At 39.9% G+C, this 26403-nt stretch overlaps 1 protein-coding gene across 1 annotated transcript in view; it reads right to left on the minus strand.

Moving 5' to 3' along the window:
- Window positions 1–2416: 2416 nt before the first annotated feature.
- Window positions 2417–26403, minus strand: part of LOC125747649 (contactin-3-like) — a 62079-nt gene continuing 38092 nt past the window's right edge. Inside the window, exons 12-23 of the mRNA XM_049023062.1 lie at window positions 25315–25442; window positions 22638–22813; window positions 19720–19837; window positions 18130–18288; window positions 17550–17699; window positions 15755–15825; window positions 13542–13776; window positions 12191–12300; window positions 9886–10072; window positions 8416–8528; window positions 7864–8029; window positions 2417–6767 (exon numbers count right to left, since the gene is read on the minus strand). Coding sequence (XP_048879019.1) covers window positions 6670–6767; window positions 7864–8029; window positions 8416–8528; window positions 9886–10072; window positions 12191–12300; window positions 13542–13776; window positions 15755–15825; window positions 17550–17699; window positions 18130–18288; window positions 19720–19837; window positions 22638–22813; window positions 25315–25442 — 1711 coding nt within the window. The 3' untranslated portion in view covers window positions 2417–6669. The remainder of the gene's footprint in view (window positions 6768–7863; window positions 8030–8415; window positions 8529–9885; window positions 10073–12190; window positions 12301–13541; window positions 13777–15754; window positions 15826–17549; window positions 17700–18129; window positions 18289–19719; window positions 19838–22637; window positions 22814–25314; window positions 25443–26403) is intronic.

Consider the following 26403-nt stretch of genomic DNA (forward strand, 5'->3'; position numbering starts at 1 on the left):
GGATGGCCCAAGACACCAGCGGGGATGTCGCCGAGGTCCAGCTTTCTCCAGCTGTGCCGTGAGAGTTTTACTGAGACTGAAAGGGAAATGCCCCCATTTTGGCCACAGGAAGACCGCGAAATGGAACAAGCTGAATTAATATCCAATAAGAAAAAGAAACTGCATTTTTAATGAGTGTACTACTTCCTGTATTAATGATTGAGCCTGTAAGTCATATTTCCTCAGAGGTAAAGACTTTACACATTATAGACGGGCTCAGGACATATTACAGGTTATTTGAGGATCGTCGTACATGCAGTGGGTGGCCTGCTGGTTCGGTGGGGAGACCCCAGGGTGCCTGGTGTGTGGTCTCACATGTTCAGCTGTGCGCTCAGTTCCTGCTTCAGCTCCGTGTGTGTGTGTGCATGTACTTTGTGTGTTCTCCCTACATTTTCTATGTGGGTTTCCTTGCACAGTCGCAGTTCCTCTCGCAAAGACAAACAGTTTAAGTGAATTGATGTTTCGTGCTGTTAGTTCCCCCGTCGCTCCTTTCCTGGGATAGTCTCTGGGCTCCCAGTGATGCTGTACCGGGTCACTGGATATGGGAGACTCACAGTAATGTAGACGGCAGGGCTTGGTAACAGACTGTGATGGTTTATCAGTCTCTCGCATCAAGCGAGTGGGATTGTGCCCCACTGCCGCTTACGTAACCAGGGGCTGTCTGAGAGCTCTCCTGCATCTCCTGCATTCCCACACCACCATCTCAATGGGGTTGAGTTCTTTCACTATTGCTTGCTTGTTTCAGAGTCCCAATGCTTTTGCTGCCATCCGCTTGTAGGTTTACTCTTTGTTTTGGATTCCAGTATTCTTTTGAGATCTACTTTTAGCTAAGCCTTAGTTGTGGGACAGATGGTGTCATGGATTAGTCTAAAAAACACTGGCGCTGAGAAGAATCCAGAGTGGACGCGACAATAATGAGGTGTCTACATCCCACGGTAAGCAGGCAGGCCTGAATCATCACCCTGAACCACCATGCTTGACAGCTGGTATGGGATTCCTGTGCAAATACATCGTGTTTGATTACAGCCATCGGACTCCACTTTGGTCTTGTCTGTCCAGAGTACTTGAGATAGAATGGGTTCTCACCTTTCCATAAACACCATCCCATTACCAGCCCTGACAGAGGCCTACTTTTCCCAAAATGTATCCCAGTGGATGTCGGCCGTTAAGAACATCGTATGAGACAGGCTTGGGATGAATCTACGGGAACAGACACTCCAGGGTGGATTGGAAACCTTGTTACGCGTTTGCAAATGATCTTTCACATTGTGACAAGATGCACTTTGTATGAGCAGAGAAAATTCTTTCTTTGAGACTGACAGATATCTGTTGACTCTCTGCAGGATGTGTTTCTATAAGCCAGAATGTTCCTTACCACGGTGACATCGCTCGTACTGATTCACAGATCACCTGCACTCGAGTTCCTGACGCAGAATACACCAAATTCACGTTAATTCACACATCATGCATGCATTATCTTGCTCCCTTCATGAATTGAAAAAAGTTTAAGCATGCCCTTTGGTATCACTATACAAGTAGCACCTGCTGGTGTTTTGAAAAAAAAAGGGTAAAAAATTTAGTGTCATTTGTCTGCTGGTAAAATATACCCATACGGCACTGCACTTTGGAACATTAACCATTTATTAAAATAAATAAATAAGTGAAGTACACGATTGGCTTTTGATCAGCTTCTGAATGAAACAGGCATGTACAAAATGTAGAATTTGACTCACTCCTGATTTCAGTATAATTAAAACAAATCAGTCTCTGAAAGTCTAAAGTGGGAAACTAGGAAACGTCAAGGCTGCTTCAACTTTTGAAATTATACGGCATTAATAAAATGTAATCTGAAGTGAATCGTAAAGACCAAGAAGTCAGTTACTATGAGCACGCGAGTCCCTGGAGCTGAGCTTGTTGAAGACTTTGCAATCCTTGCATTAGATTGCATAAGAGACTGCCTTCAATCCAATTTAGCATCATCTTTTATCCATGTCTTAGGGAAAAAAAAGCACTGCATGTTGATTGTGCAATTACACATTCCAGGAACTTCTCTAAAACTGTGCCCAGCAGTCAACGTGTTTTATATCAGCTGTGTTCATTCTGAATTTCTACACCAGGTCTCATGATTATGGATCAATCAAGTGGTGCATCCCTGCAAGAATGCCATTTTGGGATTAGCTTTTTCTTCCCCAAATGTTTCCACAGTGAAACACTGGCAACAGCACGTCATCATGGAACACAAGCAAAAAAGGTTTAGTGTCACTGTACAGCCATCCGAATAAAAAAATTATGAATTTACAAGAAGAAACAAAAATGTACTAGATGGTCATTAAAATGTCTGGCAATAACACCAAATAATCCACACGTAGAGTAAAAGTTTGCTACTTTAAACATTTTATTAGTTAGTTTTTTTGTAAAAAATCAACACAAATCCACCAAACAATGTTATGCATGCAGAGATTTAGTATACAAGACTGACAAGTAACTTTTCAATATGAAAAGATCTTTTAAATCATTTATCTCACAGAGATAACAAAAACAATCAATTAATACAGTGGTATTAAAATCAAAGGCCAAGTGTTGTAAAAATATCAATGTGTTTTTAAACTCTTTAGATTCTAGATTTACAAGAAATTATGACTTCTATATAAAACAATTTAGTACTGTACCATACACTCAGTGGTCATTTTATTAGGTACACCTAGCTAGTACTAGGTAGGACTCAAATTATTAGGTACACCTAACTTGTACTGGGTAGAACTCACTTTATTAGGTACACTAAATAATTCTGGGTAGGATACACTTTATTAGGGACACCTAGTTAGTAGCGGGTAGGACCCACCTTATTAGGGACACCTAGTTAGTACCGGGTAGGGCCCACTTTATTAGGGACACCTAGTTAGTACCGGGTAGGACCCACTTTATTAGGTACACCTAGCTAGTACCGGGTAGGATCCACTTTATTAGGTACACCTAGCTAGTACCGGGTAGGACACACTTTATTAGGTACACTACCTAGTCATAAGTAGGACTCCCTTTTACTGCTAGAACCACTTCAAAGGTAGATGACATGATTTCAGAGCCTTTCTGTACACCATTATTGTACTGGACTGTTATTTTGACACTTCCTGTTAGCTTTAATAAGTCTAGCCATACTGTGCCAACCTCTCTCATTAACAGGGGGTTTTCAACCTCAGAACTGCCACTAACTGGATGTTATTTTGCTCACTATTCTCTATAAACTCTAGATACTGCAAAGCAGTAACATCCCCGGGGTGCCTGTTTCTGAGAGGCTAGTACCATCGTCAGGCACCAACAATCGCACCACATTCAAAAATCCCTTACATCAGGCGTCTCAGCCGTTCTAATGTTTAGCTAGACAGTAACTAAATCTCCTGACCCTGTGTGTGTGACTCTGTAATGTATTCAGTTGCAGCCACATCACTCGCTGCTCGGAGGAACAGGCTGTTTGTGTTAATGAGCAAGAATACCTAGTAAATTGGATACTGAGTGTATTTGACATTTTTGTACATTTTGAAGAAAAACCAATGCACTGTATGAAAACTCTCCTGATAAGCTAACTTGCATTTTGAGTAATGATTAGTGATATCTGACATATCTCAAATGATAGGAATGGACAGCTATGCTGAGTACCAGCTTAGGGATTTAATGTAACCTCATATCTAGCCATATAAATATGTGAAATCTAAGAATTCACCACAACCTTCTACCAACTGCAAGATGGATGGACAGATCAGATGTGCAATTCACATCCTGCAAAATAATATTAACAGTACAATAAAATAATGAATTCTAGCTGACAAACTATATTATATGTCCATACTAGATTTGGAGCAAGGTTACTACATCAAGTTCAAGTAATTAATCCCAATAACTGTACAGTTTGCAAAAGGTTTCATGTGCAGGTTTCATAATTATATTTTGTGTATTCGTGCATATTGCATAATTACTCATTACATATGGCCTCGATTTGTATAAAAGCTTGGTCTTTGTTTTTTGGTGACGGATAATTCCATCTGACCGTATCTGGTAATCTCCATTATACACTGGGTGTACAGTCCAGACATTGCTTTGAACGTTGCTGTTTGCAGTTAAATAACTCACAAAAATCCATAGCATCACTGCAAAATAATGCTTCAGAAATGCCCATATTATAAATAAAAACTATGTTACAAGAGTCATTTCCGTTATAAAAATCCCTATTCAACACTTGACCTTTAAGAAAGTATGAATGAAAACATTACAAATGTTCCCATTCTGATGCTTCATTATGGTAATTATTACAAACTCATTGTCTTTTACAATTTCTGAACCCACCAAAATAATGAACAGACGCACTAATCAATTGCAGTTTCAGCACGGTTAACATACGGCAAATCTTCAATAACGAGAAAACATGATTCAGAGAGAATTCGCAAATCAAATAAAACTAATAAACAAAACTACTAGTTTATGGCAAATACGCTCACATTTTGCAGAAGTGCATTTAGATTTTTTTTTATGCGGTTTCATTCATAAAGACTAGCTAAAAGAAAGATACAAGAAAGACGGGAGAGACAAAGGACGTATCAGAACATAATCTACCAAACACCTGCGACAGCGACGTCAATCAATCAGCCGTTAGGATTCTGACGGCTATAATAATGGGGAAGAAGGATCGATATCCCATTCGCTTGGCTGCTGAGGCCTAATCAATGAGTGTAGGCCTCAGTGAGGGAGTAGATAGGCCGCCTGACCGTAAGTGCTGTTTGGAGGTAGCGGGCCTGCAGGGGCTAGCTCACCAGCTTCGCCGGCTGAACAGGGACGCCATGTCACCTCGGTTCATTTCCTTGTGCTTTCATTTGACTTTGAAAGGAAGTGCATCGTGCGAGGGTCACCAGGGAATGCAGCCTCGGTGAGGTGGATCAGACAGCCGGGGTTCGAGAAAGGCACCATGCCCTGGAATTAGCAGCCATTTCCACGCTGACCAACAGAAAAATTCAGGTCTACAGGTATCACTTGAGCATTATCTGAACAATGCTCCCCGAAAAGTAGGCAGCCCTGATATAACACAAAAGACTAAATACCATCTCTAAATAGTGCTAAACATCAATCTGTATTACTCCCGATAAGGTTATTCTGTCTGCTCATAATACATGTTACATTTGAAACCTAGTCATCTATATTATGCACTCCAAGCAAAATCCTACATATGTGTTCATATGTATGTGTGTAATGTTACACGGCTGGGTCTGAAGACTTTTACTGTACAGAATTTAAGATTTAGACTTATATCTGTCCATCTTATACATATTTAATAAACCAACCAATTGCCACTAATGTCTTCTATATAAAACTTATTGTTCATTTTGCTTAATGTTTATTGTCTGTCTGCTAGTTATATACATCTAACAATTTTTCTATTAATGTGGCTGTCAAAAAAGAAGAGCTAGACCTACCTATTTCTAGTGAAAAAGGCACTAGTTTTGTTCTTAAATTGTCTCATCGTTAATGTAGCGTAACTCTAAGGAGAAGCCAAACGCATTGTCAGTCAGGTCAAGGTGAAGTTTATGCTAGAGTAAGTCTGAATTGAAAAATAATAATCTAATGCGAAGCCACTGGCTCGGCCTGCTGGCGGTCAGAGAGCTCCTCGGGGGCCTGGGGTTCCGTCCTGTGCTGCGAAATCATTATTCCTACACCGTAAAGAGCAGCACATTACACTTAACCCAGCCCAATGTGGCAGGAGACGGGTCTAGATCTTAAACGTTCTTTTTACAGAGAAAGTAAGTTAAAATAGTTAAAATTACATTTTTAAGAGGCACAGGTGATTCTAGTGGCTCCTAGCCCTGGTCCCTGTACGCAGACGTACGATTCAATATGTTGTTTTTTTTCCTGCTGTCTGACAGAAACATACCATGAATGGATTTTCATAATTTTGGGCAAACTGACTAAATGAAATTGCAGACTGACTAAATCTAGACGTTTTTCTAACTCTGCCGTTTTGCTTTCAAGACGACAGAAAAAAGCAAAACAGTATGACAATGTAACCAGATTTTAAAAAAATGTAAATAAATCAGGTGATGCTGCTAAATAAGATTAGGCATTAAAGCTAAAAACAAGAAACATCATCACCAGGCTTTGTTGGACAAAAATAGTATTTTCATCATCCAATCATCCGCATCCTATGTCTAGGCTTTGATTAAGCACCTAAGAAAAACACCTAAAAGATATAAAAGAAACAAACACAACATGATATGTAAATAAATTTTCCCAACTACTTTGGTATGTAAATGGCATTAAGGCATTATCGTTTTCAAGGATCATTGAGGCAAACATAAACAAGCAATGTACTCATATGGACATTTACATTTTTTTTTTTTATGTAACAACATTGTCTCTTGTAAGATTGTTTTGTTCAGCAACATGCACACCGAGGATAATTTGGAACATCTCTGCTTACAATATGCATCTCAGAAACAGTACATTTCAACACTTTCTCCCTGTAACTGAGATCTGGGTACATTGTTTTACATATGCTACTGATGAAAACATTACGAATTAAGAAATAAAAATAGGAGGATGAAAGAAAAGAAGGCTATTTCTTGTCTGTCTGTGTGGTTGGCTTAGCTATCACAACGTCAAACTTAGTGTGGAAATTACTGAAGAGCAGGCCAGGAGAATGGGTGCCGAACGGAGGCTTGACACTCGGGAACCATGTGCACCCATACCTGGAAAACAGCAGAAGCACCACAAATATCTAAGAATGAAGAAAAAACATCAATACCTCAAGCTGACAAGGCACCATGTACAGTCTGCCCTCGTGCTTTCCTGCTTTGTGATTCACAGATTCACTGATCCGCAAAAATTACATGTTTCCTTTATGTATTTTATTGAATTGTACCTTGGTTACGTATATGACTTCTGTCAATAAGTTTACAGTCCCATTCTTTTATTTATTTAACCTTACTGTGAATGCAAAAGAAAATGGCAGCCAATGCCGTGTTCTATGAATTAATAGGGGTAACATTAGTGTCAGGGATGGATTACAGACCGGGCCAGCGGGGCCGCTGCCCAGGGGCCCTTGGGGTGCAGGGAGCCCGTGGGGCCCCTAGCCCAAAACAATTTGCAACGCTTATCAACAATGTATTTTCGTTTGTCTATTTTAGAGGGCCTACATTCTTTGATCCTCTGCCTACAAGGGCCCCTGACCCTATAGGGAGGGCGTTTGGCTGCCAAGGGCCCTTGAATTGTGGTGGTTGTGGTGGTGGTGGTGGGGGCGGCTCGCGAACGTTTTGCCCAGGGGCCCACACAACCCATAATCCGTCCCTGATTAGTGTACTGTACTGTAAATGTGCTAGTGTGACAAATATCTCTTAGGCGATACTGTACTCTATTTTTACATTAAACATTTTTTTTAAGGGCAATGTATTAAGCTAAGTTTTAAATGAAATTAAAGTGTTTTTGGAGCATGACTGGGGTCACATTTATGGTTTAAACTATAGAAGTAAGCACTAATAAACAACCGCAAATCCTCCTCATTCGCGACCGGTTCTGGAACCAAACCTCGCGAAATGTCCGAGGTCTAACTGTACACCATCGCTTGGTCAGGTTTCAGTTTTAAGCAGAAGACAGCAACACACAATGCCCTTTTTGTATGTATCTCTCAAATTTTATATGCAAGGAATACTAACTGAATAGCTAGCAATACTGCAATGCAAATAAATATCTATGAAGAAGACCAGCTTAAAAGGAGTTTCACTAATGGCTGGAATAAGAAGTGTTTAACTGTCATTGCACCGTGTTAAAGAAACAAGACAAGCTTACTGAGTTTGTGGATGTGGATGAGGTCACTACCCAGTCCCTCCCCGCCTTCACTTAACGCTTTGACCTGAACGTAATAGTCGTCATTGCTGGGAAGCGTTAACTCCAACGTAGTTTTGTTTGTTGTGATGAAACTGGCGTTGCTCTGCCGATGCCTTCTGTATGATATCTTAAAAGAAGAGTGCAAACAGTCGTATGACTCCTAGCTGTACAAAGTAAACATGCGTAGAAATTGCGTTACATAACAGGATAATTCAGGAATGTTTGGACTTAAGAAGGAAGAGCTCCTAGGGCCGTATAATTATTCAGCAAAAATGTCTGAATATATACATTCAGAAAGTTTTGTAGGCTTTAATAATAGATCAGAACGATGTTTAAATAAACAAGGGATACTCTACATTGCGTTGTTTTGGTCCGTGCCCCAACATTCCCAGGTGACTGAACACCTGCCCACAATACGCTTAGCATCTGCTTTCTATTCTGGTGGAATTAAATGAATTGCAGTTATTGCAATTAGCTGGATAGAGCTCAGAGGTGGTGGCAGGCATCACTCACTTGATATCCAGTGACCTCAGATTCAGTCTCTAAGGCAATCACAGGGTCCCACTGTAAGGTGAGGTGCGAATCAAACAGGGTCCACTCGATATTCAGAGGGGGCTGGGCAGGGGCTATCAAAAAATTAAATAAAATAGAGATCGCACTCCTTTAGGGTTTAACAGTCTAGCAAATTCAGACATATGTGATCTTCCCCTCATACTAGTTATAACCCGGGAAATGGGTTGGTCAGGTACTGGTTAGTTTGCATGTCTGTGGTGTATGTACCCTCCTTAGCTATGACTAAAGCACCCATTATGACTGAATGCTTTTAATACTTTAAAAAATCGCAGAGTGGATAGACAGAGACATACTGGGTGAGCACTGCAATGGCGACTTTGTTGCAGTGAATGCATTGTAACGCAGCCATCATTATAAGCAGAGAGACTTTATGCGTTCAGATTGCCAACGGTGAGCAAGACAAACAGTACAGTGAGCCAACTGCTTTGGAAACACTATACTGTTTGTCTACAGGACAGTGTGGGTGGGAGGCATTGTACGCTTCTGCATGCTATGTATTCACATTGGACACGCGTGCAGCATGCGAAAAAAGGAAAAGACAGAAGTGAATGCGGTGTTGCAAGAACATGCCAGAAGAATGAGTGGACGGATGTCACAATCACCAAAATTAGCGTTCACGCTTCCGCAGTGCTATGCTTAGGACCTCGCAGCCCGTTACCAGAATCCAGTGTCAGCTAGTGCTAAATGACGTTTTGGTGGATGGCGACTGCAGATCTTCTGGTAGGTCTAATTCGCCGTATAGCTCTATAGGTCATAAAAGGCTGGCAAGAGACAGCGAGGCTGAGACCTGAAATCATAAATTTCCAGGAGACAGAGATATTGTTCCTCCCGATTCCTATCTGTATTTCCTAATGGGAGGTTCCCCCTTTTCAGGTCACTCCCTGATGATGCCAGTGGGCTATGCCTCTTTTAATGAGCCCTCCACCGTCGCAGTTAAAACAGTAGCTCGCCTTGTGCACAAAAACATCGGTATGTGGTTTCATGACAATTTACCTACTGCAAAGATATGTCCCAGTTTGTTAAAGCAGCATATCGTGAAAGATACTGAGTGTACCACAAAATGACAGTGCGCACTGCGATCATCACTAGCTTAACCAAAGATAGACCACTGAGATAGAGCACTGCTGCACATAAATGAATTTAAATTCGTTTCACTGATTTTTAGTTAGTAGTGCTTTCAACTGTCCCTTCTGCTGTGTATGCCGCAGGCTTACTGGTTTAATCATGGATCGATTACCGTTCCACAGTTACTGACTGTCATTTCCCGTTAAATAACTTACTTCTCAGATAAACTAATCACAGAAAGCATATTAGGATTCACAATCAAAAAACAACACCAAACTGATAATGCATACATGTCAACTGCCAAGGAATGTGTCAATCAGATTTAATCTTGATTTTGATACTCACGTGGTTTTTTAGTGGTGACATTGATGGGTAGGGATTGAGGTCCGGTCCCCGCCGTATTGAAAGCACTAACAGTTAAATAATACTGGATGTTTCCTCGCAGTCCACTGACATTAGCTGACGTGTAATTTCCAGATATTCTGACTTTTCCGACTGTGTCGGGCTTGGTATCATCTTCCCAGTACGTAACCTGTAACGCGGGGCGACAAAATCGATATAAATATATTGACGTTTTTAGATGTAAGGATGAGATGAAAGAAAAACCTGCACTTTCAGGAAATAAACGCGTTTGGAATTCTTCTCACGTGATGAGGACCTAAGGTTTCAATCGACATGGAACTGGTGAAAAGAAATTAGGTTAAGGAATATTAAAAAATTTGCAAAAATAATTAATGACAAGAAAAATAAATATATGTAAATGGGAGCTGAAAAACAAGAAAATGGAGAGAAAAAGAAACAATATATTAATGTCCTACGAACAGGGTTACCCTAGGAGAAGAATATTGTGAGAAATTGATGAAAAATGTTCATGTTTCCCTTGCTAAGGGGGCCTGCTTTCTAACTGACATATCAAATTACTTACGCTTAGGAATTTTTAAATATTTTTTATATATTAACATGTTGCCAAGTGCTATTCAGCACAATGTGACTTTTGTAGTTTGTAGTGTTTGACTTAGTTAAGCTGAAGTTCTTTTTTATGGAAACTGAGAAGGCCTTTACTTAATTATCTCATTATCTCGAGGTAGCAAGATATTTTATTTTGAATAATTACAGGGATAAACCTATTGTGACACCGTGGGCCAGTCATGCCGCACGCAGTGCTGCTCATATATGTACTGTAACTGTGTTACTTAATGTGTGCATCTGTGAATTTAATGTTAAAATTAAACGTTATACCCGTGTAAGTGTTTTTCCGTGACGTGCATGTCAAGTGCTGTCTCTATGTTGTACTGTGATCCTGGGAAATGCTGCATCACATCACTAAACACAGTACTGTATGTGTACACACATCGACAGATTAACCTTAGATATCAATGTAAACTTCAGAAAACAAGCTTTGTTATATCGAGATAAAGAGATAATTTATCTCATTATCTGAAGATAATGGTATTAAAAACAATAAATGAGAGCACGGCTGTTCTCAGATTCTGTAGATTTTCATTTGGTGTATCTGTTATTTTGTCCGTACGCTGTAGTATGCTGTATGGAAAGCATGAAGAAATTTAACAAACTGGAAACTGAAAAAGACTGAAACTGAATGGGCACGTGCCATTCTAACAGAAAGCTATGGTGTGTGTCAGAAGCGAGTCTGGGATTTGTCTCCAAGAAACATGGGATGGAATCACTGAATGGATTTAACTTTTCCACTGACGTACAGGAATTGAGCCGTACCCAAGCCATACTGCGAAGAGAGACTAGTTACAGCGCAGTTCCGGCTTTCCACTGCTGAAGAGTCGGCTCAGTAAACACGTTGTCGGGTTTGGAGAGCAACAATGATGAAAAACCCCAGAGACACATATATACTGTCCACATCATCATTTACTTTGTGCTAATTTCCGCTAACAGGTCTACAAGAATCCCCATCTTACGTCAGCGTAACGCTAGCGGAATTAGCATTCACTTGTGTAATTTTGCATTACGAATCCATTCCTGTTCTATTATACTTTTTTAAGTAGGAAGTAGGAAATTTTCAGGAATGCAACAATACATCGCGATGTGCAATATTACCAAAAATGAATAATGTATAGAATCTACCCTTTCTTCTTCAGGAAATCCATGCACAGAACACTGGTAGCTTGTTCTAGTCGTGCTTTTGGCCCTGCTAGTAGGTTACGGCTTGGGTACGGCTCGGTTCTTGGTGGCAGTGGAAGAGCGGCAAAAGAACAGGGGTGACTGAACTCCACGTAAACAGGGTCTAGAATCGCCTGTGGTATGTATCCTTTTTAAAAGGCTTATCAGGAAATATTTTAACGGTTTGCACATTTGGCTCCGCAAAAAAACTGCAGGTCTTAATAAAATGTGTTTTAACAAGCCTCTTTAAAATTGAACGGTTTTATTATTAACTATACTGTGATTCCAGAAAAATGTTCACATAATGCCTCTTTTTATTTCAGAGCGGTGCCATGGAAACCACATTTTTCTGCATTGTTCTGCATGGACCAGAAGTGACAGACACGGAGTGCAGTTGTACGTAAACTCTCATTCCAAAGCACATGACAAGGATGCCCTTTGATAAAAAATAACAACCTGCTCAACTGGAATCAGATAATTGCCTTTTTTGAAGATAAATCAGGAAGAGGCAGTCTACCTCAAATCCAAGGACTCTTTCTGGAGAGAACGGAGGGGCTCCCCAGGTGACTTCAATTTGCGAGGAAGAAATACTTCGGACTACAACCCGGCCTGGCCTTACGCTTGGCACTACATGAAAAAACAAAAAGAAAAACACAGAGTGGTTTCTCAGTGTGATAAGATTACGACCTTGATGTAGAAAATGAATATGCCAATTAACACATCAGAATTCCCCTAATTTACTGTAACAATCAGAAAAATCCCATCAACATAAAAATATTCTCTCAAAACTACATCTGCTGCATCAAAGAAGAACCAACAGCGATAAAATGCGAGATTTCAGTAAATTAAAAATCACATCTACAAATGTGTATTTGCCAGTAACGTTGAGTATTTGAGGCAAGTTTTAATCAGTAGCGAACCAGCATCAGAGTGATTTCTCATATTATCAGAGGCAGGAGAAGAGGCTTATCTGCAGTAATGGATAAGTGCTAGAATCGTGCAAATGCCCTCTGAAAGTGGGAGATAAGTAGCCCTGTGAAGGGTTAATCAAACAAGCAAAGAAAATGATTAAAAGAGCACGTCCTCCGTGGCAGGGTGGGAACAGCCAATGGGAGAGCAGAGCACTCTGGTCATGGTGAAAGTGTATCATTGACATTAAAATCATAAGAGGCCCTTTAAAAGAATACAACCAAAGCGTGACAACAGAAAACAAGCAGCATGAAAAAAAAAAAAACAACTACATTTTAACATTTAAAAATCCCTTCCAGCGTTAAAAAAAGCTGCAGGGAGCTTCTTCCATAAACCTTAATCTTCAAGGAGTCTGAATCTGGCAGCCTGATATTTTGTCAAGTCTGTGTGTGACTGTGAGATAGTGGGTGCCAGTGCCAAACCAAGAGGGAAGGTTGTGCAGAGCAGGTCCTAACCAGCACACCATGAGCAAAAGAAAAAAGAAATCCACGAAACATCTTATTTAGCTTCTCAAACAAACCAGCTCCTGCTTCTGCGACTGCACTGCATTAATTACAGCTCTTGACTGTGCCCTCAGAAATCTTTAATGTTTGTTTTTAAGTGCAATGTGAAAAAATGTCCTAATAAGTGATAAAAAAGTGTTTTAATGCGATAAAATTAGACCAATAAATATGCCGATGAAGCTACACAGAGAACTATTTTTCAAATAAATACGAAAATCAAAGGGATTGTAGGAAAACACAGTGTTTCAGAATCTTATTAGAGGCACACATCCTGGACCTGTGACCAGATATTAGCACTAAATGCAGCTCAAACATGGATGATCTGAACTCAGTTGAGTTATCGTTCAGTGCAGAAAGACCAGCCCTGCACTCTTCTAGCTCCCACATGTTGGTTACCTTCCTCCGCCGAATACACCGTGACGATCGGGCTGAACGGACCCTGCCCCTTCTTGTTGTACGCTCCCACTTTAACATCAAATGGAGAAAATGTCGGAATGGTGTCGTTGCGGAAGACGTATCTGCCAACTCCGGGCGTGGATATCACTGCGCGTGACCAGGTGACGCCGCCCTGTGGTCGGAAGGCTATGATATATCCGAAGCCATCACCATTCTGCAGTTCCTCTGGCACCGGCTGGGAGCAGAACACAAAACTGTAGTGATATTAAAACACATAGAGACAAAAAAACACTCCTCTTTCCTTTTCGCCCCTCGATTAATTCCCCTTTAATCATTTTAAGTGGCTTGCCTTTTTTTATTTAGCCGTAGATGCTAAGGCATATTAATGGCACCTCAACACCCTGTAGTATTGCTTTAGCCCAAGGCCGAAAGGGTTTCCATGAAAACCAATTTATGTAAAATATCATTTGCAGAAAATAACAGAATTTCACTGGCTACTCTTATTGACATGTGATGCAATTGCATAATTTTTTTTTGTTTTACCATGCTATTAAATTCATAAATATCATTTCTCACTGCATGTGGTACATTCCTGAAAAAGTACTTCCTCTTTATTGATCTCAACATTCTTCCTATCTTCACATCGATCCATGATATATCCATTCTGGTTGTTTCTGTCCAGACTTTAAAGATGCAAGTATCATGTGTCAGCTTCTTGTCTCCCTTCATCTTAAGCACGCAGTCATTGGTCACTGTGCTGTACTTTATAAAAATCCCATAATTTTGCCCACTAGGCCCTTCACAGGTCTAATTCCTGAGCACAGGGATGTTTTCTGCAGTGCTCTACAGTGGAATGTCTTCTGCAGTGCTCTACAGTGGAATGTCTTCTGCAGTGCTCTACAGTGGCTACTGCCATCAATGCCTTGCTTATCAGCTCTACTTATTTCTTCTGACCCAAGGGCTTGTTTTCAAATCTCCGCTGGCTGTACTGAAATATTGGATTGTCCCCTGCCTAAGATGACGACAAGTGTATCCTTCTTCTGGATCTAACCTCCATCTTCAAACACTCAACCCAAATACTCGCTAAAGCCATTACATTATCCGGACTGGGTGACAGTCATTGCTCCTTGGCTACTTGGTCTCTCTCTAGCCTTTTCTAATACATCCACAGTTCTGCTCTGCTTTATGTTTAGTATCTTACCCCATGCTCACTCTCTTACACAGGATCACTTAAATGGCCAGCAGTCCAAACAAACCAGGTGCAAATAACTGACAAAAACTGGCTACTATGTCGTACATTTTCAACAGCAGCTGGTATCCCACTAAAACCCAGAGGCACCCTGACCCAGCATTTAGAACTCTACTCCGTTTTCCCCCCAGAATTTTTACAAAAATTAACAATATGAATAAATGTCTATTCAGACAGTTCCTAGGACCCGTGGAGGTTAAAATAGCTTAATTAAATGTTACTAATGACAGCTTTCATTGACAAAGCACGGGTAATGCTCAGTTCTGTGCTTGGTAATTTTACTTATGTCTGTATTAACTGGTTGTATAAAATTTAGGACTTATTCTGTGCAGTTCTATATATGAAATAAATGCATAAATGAGCTTGTATATTTTGTTAAAATGATTCAGATATATTGCTGTTGGAATTTCTCAAAAATGCACAAACAGAAATGAATAATAAATGAAAAAGAAAAAAAAACAGAAGAGAACCGATGTAGCTTCGGCTATAAATTGCGTAGCATTATTAGCGTGTTTATTAGCGTAGCATGGATACTGCTGAATTCAAAGATGATTCTGTGTTCTAGGATAAAATGTTTGATTTTTTTTTTTACATAGTTCTACACACAAATTAAATGTCACAATAGGACAGACAAAGGGCTCGAGGGCTGGCGTTTGGCAAAACAGAAGGAGCATTATTAAACTTAAACTAGGGCTAGAGTAGAACCGGACACCGGCTGGGGGAGGAGCGACGTCAGTGATCAGACTAGTGATGAGGAGACAGACACGTACTTAAATACATTGACTAATGAGGGACAACAAGCAACAGGTGTGGCCCATCATGGCCACGTCAGGAAGGAGACAGGAGGGTCAGGAAGACATGGCGGCCAGGACGCGACAAACAGGACTGACTTAGCTTTGGCTATAAATCGTGTTCCATTAAGAAATATTTCATTACCAAGAGTAATTTGTGAAAGACAGCTCACCTCCCATGTTATCACCAGTTCAGATTTAGTGCCACCACCTCCCCCAACATCAGAGGGCGCTGTATCGGGGACTGCACAATATCAAAAATAAGGAAGAGCATTATAACAGTATTTCACTAAATATCTTTGTGATATTTGCATGTTGTGTCTTTATCACCTTATTTACCGCTTGGGATATTTTCTGTGAATTATGTTGTCATGTATACTCATCATGGCCTTATGAAACTTAAGAGATTGATGGGAAAAGTGCAGGCAACGTAACCACCAATAAATGCCGTAAATAAAAGATGTGTGTAGCCATTAAACAATAAAGCAATTAAATAACAAAAGGCTTGAGGTTCATCAATCAACCAGCTACTTTTGTTTACATCCACGCATACAACATGATACAGTTCAAGACTATTTAAACAGGCATCTATATTTATTAGAGATGGGGTAAAAAACAATTCATGTATTGTGATTCTTTTGTGCAGTGATTCATGTATTATCACACTAATTCTGAAACTGTTTTTTAAAATTGTTTTATAATTTATACAGTGGAAATCACGTATAACGGTCACGGTTATAGTGACCATCATTATAGTGATCAACCACTTACATGGATGAAAAAGCTTGGGACAGAATAATTCCTGTACAAATTCAGTTTAAACAATTTGCTTATAGTAATCAATTAGTGCATTTACAGTGTTCATTTTGGGTCTTACTTTGCCTTGCGATAACCCATCTGCTTTTGGCTAGCTACCTGAGGCTAATGCTGTGTGCACAGGAAACATGGCGGGAAAAAGAAAGTAGTTTTCTCTTAATGACAATTATAGACTCATCAAAGCTTATGATAAACCATCAAAAATGAGCCACCGAGATGCAGCAGCGAAACTACCATTAAAAAAATCGTTATAAAGCTCATCCCCTTATAGTGATCAATTTCACCCTTTGTGGTTTCCACTGTATATGTTTGGATTCAAGGTGGAGAAATGTTGTTTCCTTATAAACTTGGGGGTGGTGTGCTCAAAATTATTCCAATATTGACTGGCAGCATAGCATCCCATGTAGTAGGAGCCAGTTATTTTCTGACTTTGTTTCTCTGTCAATAACAAGAATGGCGGGTGACGTAGCAGCGATTTGTGCTGTTCTTCCACAGTTTAAACTGAATGCAAGGAGGAACTTTGGCTTTCAAAATTTAAACAGTATAGAGAGGTTGGACATGAGTCATGCAGTATGCAAACTTTGCCCTGCGAAAGTTAAGTATTGTTGTAATTGATGAAGATACATGGACACATTGCTAAGCATCATCCTGAGATAGGAAATGGAGAAGCATAAAAACTCTGTAGTTTATGTCATGACAGCAGCAAATGTAGCTTTTTGTTAGCTTCTAATTTTAAGTAAAAATTTATACGGATGTATTTGAAGTTGTTTCACATTGTTTAAATGCTGCCTTCGGTTTTTGAGGAGGAAAATTATTTGTAATACGCCATGTTTACTTATGTGTATTCAGCTGTGCATCATTTGAATAAAGCTCTAGCAGTATGACTTAACTTCATTTTTCTTGTAAGTTTCAAGGTTTTAAAATAAAAAAAAAATCTGAAAACATCGTAGTATCGAATCGGGATATTCACAGAATCGTAATACTTACAGAATGGCAATTCATATCAAATTGGCACTTAAGTATCGCAATAATATCGTATCGAGAGGTCACTGATGATTCCTATCCCTAATATTTATACTCCCAGTAAATTAACCAATTTATTTGTAAAAGGCATCAAATCTGTGAAGGAAGTGATGCGAAGAGGACACTTACTGGTGTCCTCTGTCCTGGCTTTGATGGATGGTGGACTGGGCTCTCCCATGCCAACATTGTTACTGGCGACCACACGAAACTCATACTCCACCCAGGCATTCAAATCCACCACGGTGGCTGTTAGTGTATTGCCATCGATCGTTTCAGGCACTGTGGATGACAGAGGGTGCCACACAGATAATGTTAACAAAGAATATAAGTCAGGAACAACATATTTAAAGTTTATTTGAAGTTTATTTCAAGTTCAAGTTTATTTGCTAGGTCGTTAGTGTAAATAAGAAATTATTCTTAATGACTAGCCTATCTATCTATCTATCTATCTATCTATCTATCTATCTATCTATCTATCTATCTATCTATCTATCTATCTAGGTTCAATTCAAATCAAAATCTTCATTTTTTGGAAAACCTAAACATGGTCTTACACATGTGACTTTTGCAATGTAATGATCATGTGCAATACCATGGTTTAAATCATTTAAACAAATGTTTATGTTTCCATCCATCCATCCATCCATCCATCCATCCATCCATCCATAATGTAGTCTTGCCTGCATCACAGGCTTGCCTGCACAGTTACCTGTATTGACCACCTGCCAGCCCACGGTGTAGGCTGTGCTCCCCTGGATGATGTATCCAGTGATAGGGCTGCCGTTGTCTCTGCCAGGACTCCAGGAGAGCTGAGCAGTGCTGTCTGTCACCTCCTCCACCACCACGGTGCCTGGGGGCCCTGGGGGACCTGACTCGATCAGACAATTAGCAAAGTTAGTGTCGACACAGCAGCCGTGGCCCACAATGCCGTTCCACTACTCCATCAGCAATATCTAACCTTATTTGACTGACTATAATTACATATAAATTTCCTGCTCAACTGGGAAATAATTCAGGCTCTAAAGGTATAATTTCTGATTCTACTTTTAAACCTTTAAAATGACGTTTGACAGAAAAGGGGTTAATGCTTGGAGATGCTGATTTCCCTTGACCACTTCCAAGAGAGACATACATTTTTTTCCTCTCTTCCGAAGATCTAATGCAGCATTGTGATGTCTTGTGTTTCCCTGTGACAAACTCTGACACTTAGATACTGCCTTATGCTGTACTGTCATCTGAAAATATTATTTGAAACATATAAGCCAAATTATAAAGCAAAGGGACATAGTGCCAATTGAAGGTGCTACATAATCCATGTCAAAATATAATTAGTCACTTATCCTGGACAAGGGTGGAGGGGAAGCTACAGACAATATAGAGCACAAGGTTACCAGTCCATCAGTCCATTGCAGAATACACACACAACCTAACCTTAACCATAAGTAACCAAGCAAAATATGAGATTATTGGCATTTTTAGTTTTTTGCATTCACAGATCTTTGGGGATCATGAAAAATTGTTCCCACAATGTTTGAGTCTCCGCCTGGGTCACGTGTGTGTGGAGTTTGCATGTTCTCCCCATGTCGTCGTGGGGTTTCCTCCGGGTACTCCAGTTTCCCCGCACAGTCCAAAAACATGCTGAGGCGAATTAGAGTTGCTAAATTGCCCGTAGGTGTGCATGTGTGAGTGAATGGTGTGTGAGTGTGCCCTGCGACGGGCTGGCCCCCCATACTGGGATGTTCACTGCCTCGTGCCCATTGCTTCCGGGATAGGCTCCGGACCCCCGTGACCCAGTAGGATAAGCGGTTTGGAAAATGGATGGATGGATAAAAACATAATGCACAGAGGCATGCATGCACACACACACATACACACAAACACACGCAGATTTTACTGATAAGACTAACAGCTTTGGGAGAGAATATGCAAGACAGAGACAGAAGGTGCAAACTCCACACACATAGAGCAAGGCTGGGATTCAATCCCCCACAGAGTTACTGTGGTACCAGCAATAGACATTTCACTAATGTTCATTCTATTCATTTATTACTCATTTTTATTTAAATGCTTCAAACTCGCAATTTCTTTTTCCAGAGATTCACACTCAGTTTCACCCAGTAATGTCTATGCATAATAAAATCTTCATTTACTGTTTTAGACGCTCACTCTGATAATGTGCTTTTAGTGTTGTGAAATCTACTCAAATCACAAAAAAGAAACTCGATTATGATCTTGTGGGTCTTTTAGCGCAAGTGATTGAGGAGAGGAAGAGGCTGCTTTTTGAAGTTGGGTCCCTTACCTTTCACAACCACGACCGCAGCAGATGACAAACTCTCCACATCCGTATCGACAATGCACACGTATTTTCCACCGTGACGCAGCTGAATGTTGCGAATCATCAAATCTCCCGAAGCAGCCTAAGTGGCAAAAATCCATCATCAATATTTGTGGGCAAGATAAATAAAATGACACAATATAACCCACATTCTCTCACGCGAGCGCACAAATCGCAAAAATATTCTAACATGTTCAGAAAAAATACAGAAAACATAAAAAGAAATATAATTATAGCAAATTATAAATGAAGAAAAAGGCATTTGGCTTTAGACAAAGAATAACACAGTAACGACAAAATGCAGATAAATAAACCCAACGCTGAGACGAGACATGGGCTCCGTAATGGTGCAGCGGCCTTGAAAACAGAAAACGTGTTTAATTGCTACTTCCACGTGCCAGAGTTTGCACAATCTTGGAAATTATTGTAAATGTCTGTGACATCTATGAAGAAGAAAGCTTGCAATAAAAAAAGACAAATAAATAAAATATGAATCATACTGGTGGTTGTTGTTGAATTCATAACTGTCCCCTCCGGTTTCAAATGGAAACCAACAAACAAACTAGGTAACAGAGAACAAAGTGTTAATAAGTTGATAATTACACAGAGTTGGACAAAAGGGTGATTACACTCGCACTGTAGCTCCACAGATGTTTATTAAAAGTAAAATAAAGGCAGCACTGCTGAAAAAAACCAGTCAAAAACCAGGTTCCGCTGGTAGCTGGTTTTAGCTGGTTTAAGATGGTCATGTTCCAGCTCTTGTGGCTCTTTGATGGTTCGACCAGTTGACCATGCTGCTATGACCAGTTAAACCAGCTAGTACGAACATCATAAGCTGGTATCGCTAGCTAAACTATCAAACCATCAAGCATAAACATCATCAAGCTGTTTTGTTCGCAGGGAGGCAAACGTGGGAGGTGACGTGGAGTTTAGGAAGAACTATGGCAAGAAAGTCAGCTTAAAAGGCGACACTGCAGTGAAGATCACTAGGGTTCTATAGAACGCAGTGCCATACAGATCTTAGGTCACGGATCACAGTCCAAAGTGTACGGTAAGCACCTTTCATATTTCCTAAAGTCATAAATTCATTGTGTCCAATTATCCAATGCCAAAGCAGAGATAATGCACAGCCAATTGTCTGGCTTTCTGTTTTCACACCAATCCCACTGTACCAGAAGCCATTTCCACCTCCCAGTGAACACGTGCAAGTGTGATATACAGCACAATTTCACTTGCTTGGCAGACACTTCTACCAAAATAGAAATATTCTGCAACTGCACACACAAGGCAATACGCGAAACTCGGCCGCCCAGTGGGCAGTGAAAGTCTCCTGGTATTCGAGTCTGACTGCCTTCTCGGGCTATGTAATTGTGCGGATGTTCTCATGTTTGGATTATTTTTTCTAGTATGCCCCTACAGTCCAAGGATGTAGGATAACTGCTTTCGGACAATTGGTATATTTTACAAATGTATCTCTTATAAAAACAATTCAGGTTTAGTACAATGTCCAAAGGTACAACAGCTAACCTCCATGCACAATAGTACTTCCAGGTCTGGCACAAGTATGAAATTCTCAGAAAAGTTGGCTCAGTAACAATATGACCAAGAGGAGCCAACTGGACAAGCCTAGAGGCTGAGATTGATTTCTGAAGCCTCTGGACAAGGGTATCAGGCTACATCAACTACAGAGCAAGTACACACACTCACGTACAGATGCACGCACACCGTAAAGACATCTCAGACGCACTAACTCGGAACGGGTACGACTGCAAACAGTAATATGGCACTATGTCATCTCAAATCATCCTATAGCGGCAATGTCATGATTATATCAACATCATTTATGCTTGTTAGAAATGCACCCAAGTGTATTTTCTTGGGCATATATGAGCATTTTTTATTCCTGTGTCATCCTTTTTCTTTTATATTTGCCTAAAATGAAAAACTGAATGTTAGATTTCAAAGACACAATGTAAAATTCCTGCAGTTCCAAAGGACGACTCTCCATTAACAGACAAACGAACAAAACGGGGTTTTACTGGGATTCTATGGCCAGTCTCATTAGGCAAAAATGGAGCATATTATTTTATCCTCGACTAAAAGGATTACATTTTCAGTAAACAATAGTATATTATTGTTTTGCTGAGCCATTGTCTTGGGTTACTGTCTCTTTTTGTAGCCTAATTCATGACAAATTTAGTTCATTATGCTAGAGAAGGCAATAATGGTAAAAACTACAGTACATTTCAGACTATGCTCCACGTGCTATTTGGGTCTTGGTCCTGCACACAGAGCGCGGACATTATCATTGCTTCGATGTTTGTTCTATGACCTCTTGACAGTACTTGACATAAGGATCTGAGCATCTTCATACAGGAAAGGTATGCCGGCAGAGAACAAGTATGCATGATAGAAAGTCCACGGCCGAAGCTCATAGAATGAACCTCATATTTTAATAAAGTCGGGTAGCTGAAGGGCTCCCAGGAAAATTAATACAATTCATAGGCCCCCCAAACCACTGAGTCTAGAACTCCTTACGAAACATGCCTGTGGTGTTTTATTGCTAGACGTGATTCCCTTATCCTCATACAATGAATTTAAGTTGTAAACAATACATATTAAAGCCCTGACGTTAGGTATAATAAATAGTTTTCCAGCGAGTTTTATAAGATTGTGGGTCTCCATAAATTGCGTTTATGTTCCTTGAAAACACCCCCCCCAGAGCCTGCCCTGTCTTCATTTTCTGCTCACTTCCCGAACTTTGTCGACCCGATAATTAGACATGAATGACATGCAGATTCTCAGCATTTTCCCGAGCAGCGGGAACTCGGCTAATTAAAGTTAAAATAGTAGGAACAGGCCTGCAGCCATGAGTGACTCACCCCTCCCACTCTCTCAAAATGATCCACCTCCTTGTAGAAGTCAATCAGCTGGCCGTTGAAAGCCCAGGAGAAGGACACATCGAGAACTGGGTCACAGGCTATCTGGCAGGGCAGGACGATGCTCTCGCCGACTATAATCTCCATGTTACTCGGCCCCTGGATTATTTTTGTGGGCTCTGTGCCAGGAAGAGAAACAGGCTCCTTTTGTCATATTTCTTCAATGAAACACAGGTCATCTCAACGACAAGTATAATTAGTGACGGTAAATCGTTTCACACAACCCCCACCCACACACACACAGGCACACATACACACGTTTGTACTTGCATCTTTGTGGGGACTCTACATTAATTTCTATGGGAAGAACTGTAATCCCAACATGGCGACCCTAACCCCCTACCCAGCCTTAGCCTTAACCAAAAGTAACCAAACGAAATACGAGACTTTTGCCATTTCAGTGTTTTATTTGCAGTCACAGATTTTTATAAAATCGAGATTCCCCTAGCGAAGATCAAAAAATGGTCCCAACAATGTCAAAATGGCAGGTTTTCGCATTGCAGGATGTCCCCCACAGTGTAATATACACATCGGACACCCAGAGCTGACATTGAACCCACAACCCTGAAGGTGTAAGGGTACAGTGCCGACCACTGAGCCACTCTCCATCGGTTCAAATGCCAGAACATTTGTGCTGTTACAGTAGTTTGTGGAATTACACTGACAGAACGTAAGGAGTTCCTGCATTTTATCCAGCATTGTTCTCTCTGAGATTTTGGAAAAAACAAGCATTTGGGATTCTAGAAAAAAAAAGAAATCAAACAAATGGCCTCCTAGCTAACTATGTGAAAAATGACCAAACTGTCAGTAGCTATCAAGGATTGCCAAGTATTAACAAAAATTAAAGTAATAACAGGAAAGCATTTCTCAGTAGTATAGTGTCATACTACAGTAGCATACTCCTGTGACATTATGTAAGCTTGGAGACTAAAGACAGCAGCACGGCAATAATAATCACTTATATTATAATAAAGCCCTTTATTATATGGCTGATGCACAACTAAACAATCACAGTCCTATTATTGCTACAAAAAAACGAGATCATATGGTGCACAATCATACAGGAAAAGTACGAGAAAAATACGAGAAAATACAAATCATATTTTATAAATGAATGTCCTGCCATTTGAAAATAAGTATCATGAATTTTATATCCAATTCCTCAACATAAAGGCAGGTGGATGGGCAGGCAGTTCTCAGGCTACGAACGAGATCCGGTCTTTAGGTCAAACTTGTAGGTAAGCTGGAACAGTAATAATACAGTACATAATAGCAATAATAATAATAATTATAACGATAATAATCCTGATAATAATAATAATAATAACAGCAATAATAATAATAATAATAATAACTATTATTATAAAGTAAAAATGAAAGTAACTACACTCGGTATTGAGCTGCACCTAAAGCTGACAAACCGCTGAAGCCAAGCAATGTTTTCATGAGCGTCACAAAGTAATGTGTGTTTCTTATTATGAATCATCGCACTTAGCCTGAATTTTTTATATACAGGCTTTATGGAAGTCCATTCGGGTTGACCGTAAGACTGATATTATAACATCTTACAGGCAGAATGTGTTATTAAAAAGTAATAATAATAATAATAGTAATAATAATAATATTAGCAACAATAATAATAAAGAGAAGCAAATAAAGAAATACTGTAAATATTGTTGTTATTAATATATGCAGATTTTTGAGACTGTATATCTTGGTTCCTTTCCTGAATAAACTTGCAGACTGCATAATTTAGTAAGCAAACATTAAAACCGTCTCAAGCAGGTATGAATAAGGTTTGGAAGGTATTTTTGTGTGCAGGATGCTTATCTGATTTGCCCACAAGTCCACTGTAACCTACATTGAAGCGTTTGGGGTGTGGGTCCCCCGGGACGCCGCTCCCATTTATAGAAAGCAGATATGAAAGGATGAAAGGTAACGATATGAAAGGGATATGCATGAGGGTCTCAGAGCAGAGCTGCAGTACGACCTTGTGGGATGAAACAGCAGCTCAGCAAATGGCCAAGTCGGCATTAGAGCGGCGTGATCGCACTGCCTCCGCTCCGCGTAACAGACTGCGTGTTCATGATTACCATTCAAGTAGTCACGTCATTCTAAATCAGTGCAAAAGGACAGGACACTTTCACTTGCTCGCTAGATTAACGGCCAAAACAACAATTACTGCAGCATATCATTAACACATCTTTGCAATTTTTCTTTTAAAATTGTTCTACCATAACTGCACAGCCATTACTTGCCATATAATTCAAAGATATTCAAATTTTTATTGCGCGATAGGTACTAGTAGCAGGACAGCACAAAATATTTTTCTAACACTATTAAACAAGGAAAAAATGCATAGGATATGCAGTTGGGTGGTGAATAAATGCAGCTGATTCTTGTACGTACATCCATCCATCCATCCATCCATCCATCCATCCGTCTTCTGACGCCAGGATCACTGGCTATTTTTAAATACATTATAATAGAACAGAACGTGTCATTATTCTTATTAAATATATTTCATGACAAACTTGCATGCATTCCTTTATTCCTAAATCTTACTTTTCAAATGAGCCAATGAACAGCTAACATTGAAAAGCGCAGCGATGGGACACACCTGTAACTAACAGCCTTCCCGTAGTGCTTGCAGTTCCGAACTGGTTTCGCGCTATACAAGTGTAGCTGCCACCATCCCGCCGGGTCACATTTGAGATCTTTAATGTTCCGTTAGGATAGAGTGAAATCCTGGAAAAGAGAAGAGTGGGCCTGGACTCAGTCGAACCTTTGGCATTCTGAGTTACTGGAGGCACTAAATAGAGCGACAGAAAACAACTGAGCATGCCCAGTAATCAAGTCTGTTTAAATCAAACAAAAATGAATTTAGACTTGAATGGAAAATGCTTATATTTTCTATACACGTTATTGGTGTAATACCTTTACAACAGCCTGTTCCTTTCCTGCAGCTCACCAACAGCATATTGTATATTCTGAGTATGTCCTGCAGATGTTGTATTTTAAAAGCTTTTATTGATTGTGAATAATTCCTCAGAACAGCACTGCTTAAAAAAGCAGAATGACCGGCCGTGCTCCTTGTCTGATTTAGGCAGGAGATCTCTTCCTCTGTGCATTTTTAAACTCCAGGCTTTAATGGGATTCCATTCTTAAATTTAGCTTCCAGCAAATCAGTGGTATCTCCAAATGCGGGGCCAAGAAGGAACCAAAGATGGGGGGGGGGGGGGGGGGGGCAGTTATCGGTAAGACACTCGGCTAAAAGACTTTCACTCTCCCTCCAGGAATTATATTTTTAGATATTCAGAGTAAATGGACTGAGATAATTCAAAATGACTAACAAATATTAGGTTCCAACATAAAACAGTAAGACTGGTTCAGAATTTCAGTTCTAACATATCGTAAATGTATATATGACAAGTACCATTACTTAAAACAGTACTTAAAATTAAATATACTTATCATTCATATATTTTTTCATGTCTCCATATTGGCTACCGCTTAAGTCAGCTTCTGAATTACTGATCTTTTTCATCTATTACTATTATATGATTGTTTACATTTCAGTGAAATGTAACAGACGAGTCATTAATTGTTTTTAATGTAAAAGACTATATTTCTTGTATTACTTAAAAGTTTTCTACAAACACATGCCTAGCCATGCATTGGTTAATGGTTAGGTATTATTTCCATTAAA

The sequence above is a fragment of the Brienomyrus brachyistius genome, chromosome 8, assembly GCF_023856365.1.
Source record: "Brienomyrus brachyistius isolate T26 chromosome 8, BBRACH_0.4, whole genome shotgun sequence".
Taxonomy (NCBI): domain Eukaryota; kingdom Metazoa; phylum Chordata; class Actinopteri; order Osteoglossiformes; family Mormyridae; genus Brienomyrus; species Brienomyrus brachyistius.